The 13,179-nt window shown below is 39.8% G+C and overlaps 1 protein-coding gene across 6 annotated transcripts in view; it reads right to left on the reverse strand.

The window, feature by feature from the left end:
• st18 (ST18 C2H2C-type zinc finger transcription factor) overlaps positions 1-13,179 on the reverse strand; it is a 45,064-nt gene that overhangs the window by 16,577 nt on the left and 15,308 nt on the right. For all 6 annotated transcript variants that reach the window (XM_049598924.1, XM_049598923.1, XM_049598922.1 and 3 more), the window contains 4 exons: positions 7,613-7,728; positions 4,698-4,749; positions 3,834-3,864; positions 3,439-3,626 (listed from right to left, as the gene is read on the reverse strand). In XM_049598924.1, coding sequence (XP_049454881.1) covers positions 3,439-3,626; positions 3,834-3,864; positions 4,698-4,749; positions 7,613-7,728 — 387 coding nt within the window. The remainder of the gene's footprint in view (positions 1-3,438; positions 3,627-3,833; positions 3,865-4,697; positions 4,750-7,612; positions 7,729-13,179) is intronic.

Raw genomic sequence — 13,179 nt, forward strand, 5'->3', positions numbered from 1 at the left:
TTTTTAGAGGATTTAGAAGAACACATGCTGCAATAGAAATAATAATCATAAGGTTGCAAGATTTCCAAGCAATTCCTCAAGTATGTTTTAGACAACATATACACGACCCTGCTGTCTGCTAGTTGAACATGAAACCTGGAGATGAGAAACAAAATTGTTTTCTTCTTCCTCTCTGTCTCCAATTGGAGCAACAACCCAACAAAGATTTAGGACAAGATTACGGAGGGATTTACTGTGCGGTGGACAGTGAACATCATTAATTAATTATGTGTATTTTTAAGTGCAAACTAAGCAGCAGCATGTTGTCATCTGCACACACACACACACACACACACACAAAACTGATTTAAAAACACATAATTGAGATGTGAACGAGGAAAAGTGAAGAGGATTCCTGAAAACACAGATGGAGGAAACCACAAACATGCAGATAAAAGAGAGAAATCTCTGTTAGCTGCTGCTGTCTGTGTGGCAGGACATGGTTTAGGAGAAGCCAACCATACACCTCAGTCAAAAAACTGACAATTTTTGGTTACAAAAAAGTGATAAAAGCACAACAGCTAACAGTGCCCACAGAAATGAATGGCTTGTTCAGTGAACATGAACCAAAAAAATTACTGAAAAATACAAGTGTTTGGATTAAATTTGATAAGAGCTTGTATCTTTAGTTCACCTGCAGTTTCTTTAAAAAAAATGGTTATGAAAAAACAGTGGTTGAAAAACAGCTTAGAGATTAAATAAAAATCAGAAATGTCAAGGTATTAAGAATTAATTTAACTTTATCAGTGTGCATAAAACAGTGCTTTGCAATGTTTCAAACAGTTTTCTTTCTATTATAAGCTCTGTGTTTTTAAACAGTAACTAGTCTTGCTTAGTGTAAACATAGAGTATATAACTCGTAATAGACTTTTAAAATGCAAGATGCTGCAGGAAAGGATTGTTCGATCATGGATTTTAATGGCTCATCAAAGTTAGAAGAGCTTCTCTAATACTGTCATGGATTTATTTAGGAAGATGACTCTTTTGATGACTCTAATTCCCAGCTTTTGATTTTTAAAATCCTCACAGATGTAATAAGATATCATACATACATGTACACGACACATGTAGCATCATTAGTGTCGATTAATAACATGCATTTCACTCATTTCATGCTATCCCTTTTCTCTCGCTTATTTTGCCAAGTGCTCTCTATAATTTAATTTGCAGTGACCTTTTGGCGTCTATCTTTTAGCATAAATCCAGGAGTCCCGGTCACATGCACAGAAAGCCACAAGATTGTGGGAAGCCTTAAACGCAGTGAGAGTCTGATCAGTGGAACGGACAAAGAGGGTTATCCTAAGTGCATCTGAAACAACATTTTATTAACACCACTGATTATATTAAGTCATGGTCAGTGATTAACAATGGAAAGCTATCATCTGGATTGATTCAACAAAATCTCTCTTGATCCTCCAAAACCATTCAAACTTATGCTCCATTAAGGCTCTTTGGGCTGCGAGGGTTTTTACTTTGAGTAGGCTGGACTGTGGGCCCAGATCCTCTTAAGTGGCCAGACATCAGATATTTGATAGAAGATAGATAGATAGAGATGGATTGTGAGAATCAGATCACACAGTGTTGAGGATGATACAGATACAGGCATTACTATTAATGGGAGCGGCACAAAAACTTAATCCTCACCAAAAGAGCTTTAACATAAAACATGTGGCGCTAATAAAGAGACAAACTGTTTTTTGTGAATATGTGATTTTGTACAAGTGCAGTCACGTTTTTGCAACATTACAGTGTTTCACTATCAGTTAGTTCCCTGCTGTGAAATATAAAAGAGGTGTCTAAAGACAAACCCTGTTGAATGAGAAATTAAAGCCAGTTACACGTATTTACATTTATGAGGCGAGCAACAAGGGTTTTGTTTTTCATCCAGATGGACTCCACGGCCTGACACAGCCGCATACAGTCAGACAAGCACAAAGACGTATACACACTCACACACACATACAAACACAGGGACACAGAAGTGCAGTGAAAAAAGGAAAGAGATGGAGGAAAAAAACTTGGATCCCTCCGGTGGTTTGTGTGTTGGAACAGGTGAACAGTTTGTACTCCAGAATAGCCATTACCAGCACTCTGCAGCAGGGCTGCAGTTGGCTGGAGTTGAACGCAGTGTGGCTCGACCAAACGAGAGGCTTATTTTTCTCCCTTTTTGTTAAAATGCAGATATGACCAGCTTCCCACAGCAAAAAATTCTTACTGCCTCCAGTCCACTTTTCCAATTTTTGTTTTTTTTTTTCCCACAGAAAATAGCCCCCGAATCTGACAATAACAGCAAAATATGTTCTGAAATTGTTTATCAATATCCATGTTCATTTGACACTCTTCAGACTTTTTTTTTTTATTCATTCTGGCAGCATTTTGTTTTGTTTTAAAGCTCGTCCACTGAATATCAGGTTCAACTAAGGAAAATATACGGCAGTCAATCAACACTGGATGATAAAAAGAAAAGGAATACACAACAACAAAAGGAAAAACTGACGATGCACAGTGAATTACTTAGATAATTGTAATGTAATATGAACACAGGAAACAAATAAATTCCATTTCCAATGAATCCACACAATTCAGTGAGCTACTCTCCTGGTCCATTTAACTACACACATGTGTACTATAATGAGCTGTAGACATTATGCCTAATTATGTATTAGACTGTGTTAGAGGGCCTAACAAAAGCTTTTGAAAGGGACAATTACGTTTGTTGCTTAGTTACATCGTTAAAAATATACCAAATCAGTGCAGATTATAGTGGGCGAGAATGCACATGTACACCACGAGCATTGTTGCCAAAATGCACAAAATTCAATTCATTAGGAAAAAAGAAAACATTTTCGCTCCTGAAAAGGACAGTGGCATAAGTGAAAGTAAACAATTTTTAACTGTTGTTGATGAAAATGTTTTTATGGTTTGGTAGGAAATAAAAACAGTGAAACATCAGAACATACGCCAGGCAGTGTTGACGCCTCATTTGTCTCTCACAATAGGCGACTTCAATATTAATTCAGTTCAAAAGAATGGAGGAAGTTTAATTTAAATCAAAGTGAACTGGTGCACTCCCCCATTCAGTGTTTCATTCTATGGATTCAATGGGTTTTGGACTGGCTATTGAAAAAGGACAGATGAGGGGTCTGAAATCTGGCCTCATCAAAAGAGGGTAAAGCCACGCCAAAAATATCATGGCAGATCAGCTGTCAAAACTTCAATTTGTGGACGTGAGACACAACTAATGTGGACCCAGCAGTGTAGTCTTTCACTTCCACTGCACAATGACTGCGGCTGCTGGCTGATGGCAGAGGGAGGGAAATATGAATGCAACAGATGGGATTTTAAAATTCAGCGTCAATTGTTCATCAAAACAGACAAAACAACAGGACATCTGTTTACCTGCTGGAGTGTCAATGTTCCTCAGCTCTTCTTTGTCCTGTGGCGGTGCCAGGTCCTCGCTCTCCTCTTCACATGCCTCGCTGGGGCTGTAGTGGCGGGGCTTCATCAGCAGGGACTTTCTCTTGTTGACGGGGGCGCCCTGCACCCCTTCCTGAGCACTCCTCTTCCTCGCCATGGACCCATATGGGCTGGAGGGAAGAGGGGAACGGACAAAAGGCACAGCAGGGTCAACAGAGGCCTCAGTTGGCTCATTTCAAGGGTCCAGCTATTAAAATTGGAGGTTTTCTTTTATGGAGTTAAAACCCCTCTAATGAATAACATCAATAATCTGAAATGTTTCCTTTTTTTTTTTTTTTTTTTAAGTAAATTAGTAAATTCACATGATAAAATTTCACCTGTGAGTCTCGGTGATGCAGTCGGCCAGCCCTGTGGAATAAAGGCCAAAAAAGAACAGATAAAACGTGGTGTTTACATTTCCACTACAGTAGCACAGCATCTGTCGACATATTCTCCATCAAAGGTTCAAGCCGACTCACGACTTTTGGGCTATTGCTAATGAAATATTTTACAATGTTCTGCAAATATTTGTTTTGTGGATAATGATTTAGGGATGATACCACCTGGGCTAATACTGCGTTACGCAGCCTTTAGCCATAGATTTTATTCTCTTTTATAATGCCATGGGGTATAATCAGCACAAGGATGGAGAAGTGGTCTCGTCATTGATCTGAAAAGCTTTTCATTCAGTCTGCTCATTCTCCGGGAGACCAACGGTAGCTCATCCTTTGACAACGTTGACAACATGATCTAAAAGGGTAAATCAATTTTCCCAGGGGCCCGGCGTAAATCTCATTCACAAGTTCTACCCCTACTCCCATGAAGCACAACCAATAATAACACTTTTCATGAATTTCCCCAGATGTAGTAATAGCTCCAGCGTGAGCAGGCGGGCCTCAGAGGCCCTGAACACTTGCATAATGACATATCCAGTCTAGAGGTTTTCAATCACACAATATATACACACTCCTTAACTAATTTGAGCCAGTGTTCACAATTTAATGAAGTTATTCCCCTCTGAATAATGAAATGGCAGTGCAGTGCTCTTCAGACCGGTAAGATAATACATAAAATTGACAGTTATAAAGTTGGATTGTTGAACTGATACCCCTAACCCATGGCGATAAGTGGAGTATGTGTGTGTGAGCGTGCATGCATGTGTGTTTAGTTAAAAGCAAACTAGAACTGAGAGCTGCACTCACCTGTGCTACTGTTACATGTTTTCAGGGTTTGCTCCTCACCTTCAGAATCCATCTGCAAACACAACACGCAATGTACACATGAGCCGGTGAACGCACAGATTTAAATGTATTTATCGTTTTTATTAGAAATGGGAAAAGGCTTCGTAGATCATTGGAGATTTTTTTTGTCAGCCAGAGAGCCTTAAAATCAATTTGCGTGCAACATCACAAAGAGCTCCTAAAACATCAGTAATATGCAAACACATAAAGTATAATGTTCAGGGGGGGGGAAAGTTTCAAAGGTGAGTAAAAATGTAATGACACTAAATAATGACATTAAAGTACGGACAGCACCTCGCTGTGTGTGTTTAGACAAAAATAGTTGCTAAAATCCATCCACTCTCGCTGGCTGTTGCTTGTGGGTCCCAAATAAAACCTATTAAACATAATTATTCCAGGCTGATGGTGGCGTATAGTGGTCACAGGCCAGTGAAATCTGTGAGTCATAGGATATGCTGTTACTTTTCCCTGGTAATGGGAAACATGACTCCTCTCTCTCGTTTGCTGTTGTGATTGAAGGCACTGACCTGTCATACATTTATAATAGGGGAGCAGGTGTGGCAGTGATGGACCTTAATTTCCTTTAATAAACCTTTTATGTGCCACACTCTTAATGCCACGCCGGGCCCTCAGAGGTCCTGCTCATAATAGGTTCATTACTTTTGATTACTACAGCCTATTGAGACAAACAACTCCCAAACACTATAGATTACATTCTGTAAAAACGAATGTACCTCATTAGTTTGTAACACTTTTCCACACAGACATGCTTCAACATTTTGTGTAAATTTGTTGTTTTGGAGGCAAAATGCTGCTCTTACATGCTGCAACCTGAGATTGTAACATGGACATTAATCAAAGTTCAAATGATGTTATCAGTGTACCGAAATATCACCACTGACTCACACGCGTTTATTACCACGGTGGTTTTTTTATTTGACATTTTAGAAGTGCCCTTCTCATGCAAATGTTTTAAAAACAGTATTTTATCATTAAACTTGTTACATTTACAACACAGACTGTTTTTTCTTTTATGTGTCTTTTTATTTCTCTGAATTCATTAAGAATAATGCCATAAAAAAACACCAAATAATGAGTGGTTTATGGTGCCTGTCCAACCAATGAAACACAATTATGTTGCGCTATACGTCCAACTATACCTCAACATATTATTTCACCGCAAGCTGCATATCCAGTTTCACATATTATATAAGACTGACGAGCAGACTGTGACCTTTCCTTTGTTCACGCTGCCTTTAAAGTGCGTCACTTGTGCCTTTCTGACATAATTATGAAAAAAGCTACAAGCAGATTCGGACAAAGCAGAGGCTACTGTATTTCTAATTCACATAACAGGAAGTGACAAGTAACAAGAGAACAAGGAAGGCCTCCGTAGATGCTCTGGTGTACTAACAGGTAGTCCTGGCATGGCAACAACATGGACAAACATGTGACGCAGAGTGTTTACAAAAGCAGAACAAATAGATGCATTCAGGGTCAAATGAGAGCTTTTATTTGACATTCCCTACACAATCTGGCCGAGGGCTTTAAATAATTTACCTTTTCATTATTATTGTGCGGCACTTCTTTTGGTCAATGTATCATTCTTTTTCTATACAGAGTGCGGTATTATGAAATAAAGATCCTGGATATATGAAAGGGAACAGTGGGAAAAGTGTGTGTTAATGCCTTTTGCCAACAAATATAGCTCCTTCTGTGGACACCCAGAAGCGGAAACTGGTCGACCAACAGATAACAGTGACAATATTCAGGTGTAATAATAATTTATAGAAGTTATACCACACACATTAATAAACACTTATAACGTCCTTCTGTCTGCATACAGCTACATGATAATGGTAATATATCAAATATGCATGTACCACCAGGAAATGCTAAATAGGGAAGTCATAGTACAGTGTTGCTAGTGGAAATTAAAAATACATTCAACATACATACAACAATACTTTTTTCTTTTTCTTTTCTTTAAGTAATTCTCTCACCTGAAATTATTTAAGTGTTCAAACAATGCGTGTTCCCATCTAGATTTCCTGTGACTTCTGTACGTCTTCTCTGGCACTAAATTCTGCGTAGTTGCCAACAACTCTTGTAAAATGTTGTAAAGACACAACTGGGGCTGTTGTTCATGGGTTGATAGCAGTACAGAACATTTTCACTCTACATCACTGCCTCCAAAACACAAGATCTTGTATCTCAAGGGCGTAGGTTTCAACTCTGGAGGGGGGCACGTGTGAAATGGTGGATGTTGGGGTCCTCCGCCAAAAAAAAATTGCGCATCAAACACTTTTTATCTACATATTTGTGTCTTTCTGCATCAGTTTATGGTGTACGATGTGTTTAGTTTCGTGAATATTGAAGGGTACATGTCTCCTGTGCCCCCCAGAAACCTGCGTATATTCTATTTTACTGTGTGTTTAATGTATTTTCCAATGGTTTCCACTCATTGGTATTCATAGTTAAAACAAAGCTACAGTCTAAACCTCAAAACCTCGTAGCAAATCTCTCCAAACTCTTTATTATGATTTCAAAGAAAGTTCCATGAGCTACAGATCCAGCCGAGACGACCTGAGTATCAACCAACATGCTAGAAAACGCAGACTCAGCAATGCCTTCTAAAAGAGTATATTATGTGGCTGCCACCCACAGCTCTGCATAAGTATAAAAAAAAACAAAAAAAAAAAAAAACAAGCTCAGTTTGTGATCACTGTGGTCAAAGGTGCAGTGACACTCCACCACTTAGCATGCTACTTATCCAAAACACTGTTACACAACCATTTAGAGACTTTGTGTCCCTAACAGAAGTCATTCTCACTTTGTGTGCAGCGTTTAAGCTCCGTCTGTGTCCGATTGTTTACCTTTGATTGTAGTTTTCCGAGCGCTCTGTAGGAAAAGATGCCGGATCCGCACTGTCCACCCCGGTTAATGCTTTCACACTTGTTATCTCTCAGGAGGTGATCGTGTAATTCATTATCTATAACAGACAAAAAAAACACCAGATACATGTGTTTAAAAATCTACAACTTTTTTTTTTTTAGTGTATCTTAAAATCATTGGTTTGTCTTTTTGGGGGTTTCTATCGTTGCATTTTCCTAATCTGGAGACATGGATGTGAACATGCAGTCAGGAAAAAAGGTGGAAAGAGCACATTAATACCTCACATGGAATAAGAAACACGATGCAAATTGATTGCTTGACAGAGATCAAATTGCTTGCTTCTAATTAATACAAAACATCCAAGAGGGAAAACAAGGATGAACACAATGAGTACATTAAGCCTCTTCACTTCACAGATCTTATTATGGAATTATTTATTTCTGTTAGCTTTGAAAAAAAAAAAAACATCTTCTTAATTATAGCTCACAGAGCGCTTCCCCGGAAAAACAAAACTGGGGGAAAAAAGAGGAGGTGGGGGGAGCGAGGGAGGGTTATTCACTCAGTTTCATTAGCATATGAAAAAAGACTCACTACTATTTGAGCTGGTTCGTCATCTGCTGAATCATATTTATGCACCCCCCACCCCTCCTCAAGTCCAACACAAATAATGCTTCTCAGAGGACTGTTTCTCTGCGTCTAGGGCAGATTTCTCAGGGGGAAAGGAGGCAGCCTGATGCTGAGGGTCTATGAGATTTTCTATGTGTTAATCTGGCTGCTAGCTGTCCTTGAGCCCAGCCCATTCCCCCCTAACCCCATCTGCTAGCATTCCCACCACAGAGGAGAGAATGGGCTGCGACTGGGGGTAGAAAAAGAGAGGGACCTTCCCAGTCCAGCAATCATGAATAACCATTGCCTCGCACCATTATCAGAAAGGCTGGATCCAAGCTGAGATGGTGGTGAGGAAATATCTGTAAAACACCCCGGCGCTCCTGACATTACTCTAACCACACTCTCACATTTTGTTGTAAGTGATGCTATTATTATTATTTTCATATAATGCCTTATTAATGCCGTGCAGCTGCTGTGGATATTCATCACTGACCTTGAGTCTTTGTGTCCCCTTGTTCCCAGCTTATCCGCGCACTTGGGACGCTCTCATGTAATTAACACAGACATTATTGTGATGTGAGTTTAAAAAAAACTCAGTGGTACTGTGCTGATACCTCATCTTGAAACCAATAAAGCAGGCCCGGAGTCGCAAAGTAAGATTCTGGAGACCATAAAATTAATTACATTATTTACATTTCCTTTAGATAGGGGGTGGGGTGGGGGGTACAGGCGAGATGATAGAGGCAAATGAGATTACACAAAATAAGATTTCAAAATGTCAGTGCTGCACACTCAACCAACCAACTGTTATGATTAGATTACTCCTTTAATATAATTACTGTCTAAGGCTGTGTGTGGAAACAATGCATACATAAAAAACAGGAGCCACGTCTTAACTGATTCCCATCCTTTTCTCCACGAGCCTTTTTCTCTTAACCTTTCTTCAACAGTATCATTTTGAATTATAGGGAACGGATGGGTGCTCTGTGCAAGGTCACTGTCTGGTGTGTATCAACCCCCCCTTCTCTTTCTCTCTCCCTCTCTCCTTGTTTTTGTTTCCTCTTCCAGAAGCACACTGAGTGAAGGGTTAAAACTGGAATGGATTTAATTATGGAATGAATGGAATTATAATGCGCCTGCAGCAAGTTTTCCTCCTTATTTATTAAAGCAGCTGATGGGCCAGGTTTGATGAGCCACTTCTGGCATAATTGAGTCATCACACAAAGAGGGTTCCTCGCATTCAGAGTGGTTTTATCAGCAGCAAACAGACCTGATTACTGGCAATTACACTCTGATCTAGGGGAAGGAGAAAAAAAGGGTAAATGTGCGGGGTAACTTCTGTGTTTATAGTTTACCCCGGGAATAATTTTCACATTAATTTTACATGCTAAGTGTTTTCTGTTTATGTATAATAAAGAGCAAACGGCAAGGAGATAGCACCTTTTTACTTTCATATTTCCTTGTAATGAATGTCTGAGGATAGAGCGAACTGATCATAATTTATATTTACCCTATGGGACGTTTGAGGTGTGCAGAGAAGCATGCCAAACATAAACTGTAGATGAAGCAAAAGGTGAGCTGGCAGGAGCGTACCTGCTTGTGCTCACACCTATTCTGTGGAAAGCAGGTAGAATTGTGTGCAGAAAGCAGGCGATTGCTTTTGCCATTTTTCATTGAGATGCAAATGGAATTCGTGGTGAGTAAATTAAGCTCTGCTCAGAGATTAAAATCAACTTCTGTTCAGAGAGTATTTAGATAAACAACTTTTCTTTTTTTGTCTTTTTTGTGAGGTGGCCAGGGAGCCATCAGACGCCCTGTGTGCCTAAATACCAGCTGGACATTAGAATAATGGCTGAGATATATTTTAGGAGTGGGGGGGAGGGAACAAAGGGGGTTTAGTATGTCTAATTTATGTCTAAAACTTGGCATAAAATCTTTATTTTTTATATTACAATGTTAAATTATCAGTCACCTACATAGTAAAATTCACAGCTAATCAACACTGGAAAATGTGCTTCATTTATAGTCCTTTATACCTTGAATGATTTAAATATTAAGATGAGTGTTGTGAAAATTTTAACCAAAGAAAAATATCAGACTTTTACTTGTGCTTATATGCCCTTTCAAATAAAAGAGAAAAAAAATGCTGTAAAAGAAAATTATTCTGCCGGCAATTTATGAGCATTCCTCCTTCTGATGGAGGTTTCTGGATTCATGCAGACACAGTCAAAAATCTTGAAGTCAACTGCGATTTCAGATATAACAGCCTCACAGCTACCCTGACGGCCAAGCAAAGTGTTTGTGCCTTTTGCCAAAGAGTACTTTTATAGAGGAGCGTATTGGCATCTTATCACTTCTCCAAGACAGAGATGCTTCAATAAAAGAACACAGCTCAGAGAATTCTTAACAGACAATTAGGAGCCTGGCTAGCCGCTATCGCTTCAATGATTTGTTATGATGGCATAACTACAGGGGAAACTTGTTATTGGACGGAGTTAGCAAGAGTCCCATAAAAGAGTCAGATGGTGACACCTTTGCCGAGGTGATTTATGAATCTTGTAATCGCTTTCCAAAGTCATCCCAAAGCCTTCCCTCTAAATTGAGTTCATCTGGAGCCGGACCACACAAAGGCACCAAGTCCAGATTGTTTCTTCTGACATCAAAGAGCCAATTTCTGTTTTTGACCAAATTTCTGGTGCTTTGAGTTCCCTTATCGTATGAAAGGGGCCTAGATGATATGCTATTTTATTTGTGAATTTCAATCCAATTAAGAACACCAAAAATATTGAGACAAATAAAATTAGTATCTTCTTGCACTACACTATGCATCAATAGCATAATAAATGGAGTGGCAGACAATCCGTCCATTGGCAAGTCTCCAGTCTGCCAAACCACTCTCATGTTAGTTTGAATCTTTGAATTCTGTCATGAACATGTTTTTTCAAACCTGTCTAATTTGGGGACAGGTGTTTGGGGAAAAAGAAGTTCCAGCCCTGGTGTAACAATGAGCAGAGTAATCCTGCTCATTGTTCCTGCCCAAGGAGGCCCTTTCATGGAGGAGGTTGCATGAATGCTACCAGGTGGTCTGCAATTTGGAGAAACGTAGTAACCGTTCCAGCTAATCCCCCCGTCACAAAAGGCAGGTCTCCAGTGCTCCGGGGCTCTCCGGGGCAAAGGGAAAAGTTTACCTCGAACACACAGTGTCTGAAAGGAGTCAGGGACTCGAGCAGTGATTCCTAATCAGATTGCGCTGAAGTGAACAGCTCGCATGGCAGCTGTAGTTTTCCCAGGGTTAATTACCTTTCACTGCTCTCTCTAAATGAGTCAGCTGTTCCTGTCATTAAACAACTCCACTCTATCTCTGCTCCTCTGTCCTCCACACACATGTGCACACGGGTGCGTGCGTTCACACACACACACACACACACACACACACATGCACACACTAACCCATACATATATAGAGGCGCACTTTTGTTTTTCTTCCAGTATCTTTAATGTGTTGGATATGGCGATCAAGCAAAAGACTTTGTAGACATTGATTACTTGAATATTATAGCGACTTTGATCACTTTGCTAATCAGTCAGAGGTTGCTGCCTTTTTATTCAGGCTACTGATGTTTATGCAGATAGAAGGCAGTATTCCCAATACACCTCCCCTACCCTGTTGAAGCAAAATAATACCAATCTGTCAAGGTCTTATTCTAAAGAGCCCATTTAGTACTAATTGACTATATATAGGAAGCAAACATGTTCACATATGCGCACACACACACAAACACACCCGGCATACACACAAACACGCGGGTACACATACATGCACACACACAAACACAGAGTCCAGCTCTGATATAGTTGTGCTGTCATCAATTCTGAACAATCTGTCTGCTTACTGAGCTCAGTGGCTTAGGATGTTGGGGGAGTTTTAAGTGATTTTTGCCACTGTATGGTAAAATCCCTTGGCCACCTGGATTACAAACTCTAGTCCTTTAACTCATGCCAGTATAAATCCGTGTTAACTCGGATTTACCTCTGGCATATGAATTCTCAATCTGCGTAAGCTTTGTTTGGAATGAGTCGAACATAAGTATTTCATGCAGTAAGGATGCCCAATGGTGAATTCCTATTTCTGTGAAACACACACTGGCAGATAGTTCAGGACTAAATCAGTTATCAAAATAACAAGAAGAAGGAGAGAAAAAAAAAAAGCCTTAAGCGGTGTTTTATTACACCACAAGAGGTGAGGCCCGTATGGCTGTTCACAACCAGGTGGAAGTGTGCAATGCTGCACTGTGAAATCCGCGTAACCATGGCGACGGATATAAACTCAGAGCTGTACGCTGTGGTCAAGAGTTTAATCAGATTCCTCGTGCCATACAAAGATTTCGCTTTGCTTATTGTCAGACAAACATTATTTGCTCAGTTGTTCAAACACAAGCGCTGGTCTGCCACCAAAAGCGATCATGATAAAATAAAATATGGCATGAGCAGCCTGGAGGATCTAAATTAAGTATTATCCAATATCCATACAATCTCTCACACTCTCTCTCCAACACACACACACACACACACACACACACACACACACGACACACACGACACACACACACACTTCTGGGCTAGCAGAGTTAAGCCAGACTATTTTGTACTTAAAAGGTTAGCAGGGCTGTTTTGTGAGTTTGATCCATGCTTGCCAAATCAGCAGATGGTCCATGAATATGATTATATGCATCAATAAAAGGAGTAATCTTTAACAAAATGTAAATTTGACTTAAGTCCAGGGTTTAATATACGCGATGGACTTTAACCCAGTTTCCAGCCTGACAGTGGAGCATGATAAGCTAATGCACTTAAATGTTTGTGTTACAGCAATCACCACTGACGCTGCTATTCAGAGATCAAAACGAGGAGTCCGAGGGAAGGTGCAAGATATCTGCAC

Source organism: Epinephelus fuscoguttatus, linkage group LG15 (assembly GCF_011397635.1).
Source record: "Epinephelus fuscoguttatus linkage group LG15, E.fuscoguttatus.final_Chr_v1".
NCBI lineage: Eukaryota > Metazoa > Chordata > Actinopteri > Perciformes > Serranidae > Epinephelus > Epinephelus fuscoguttatus.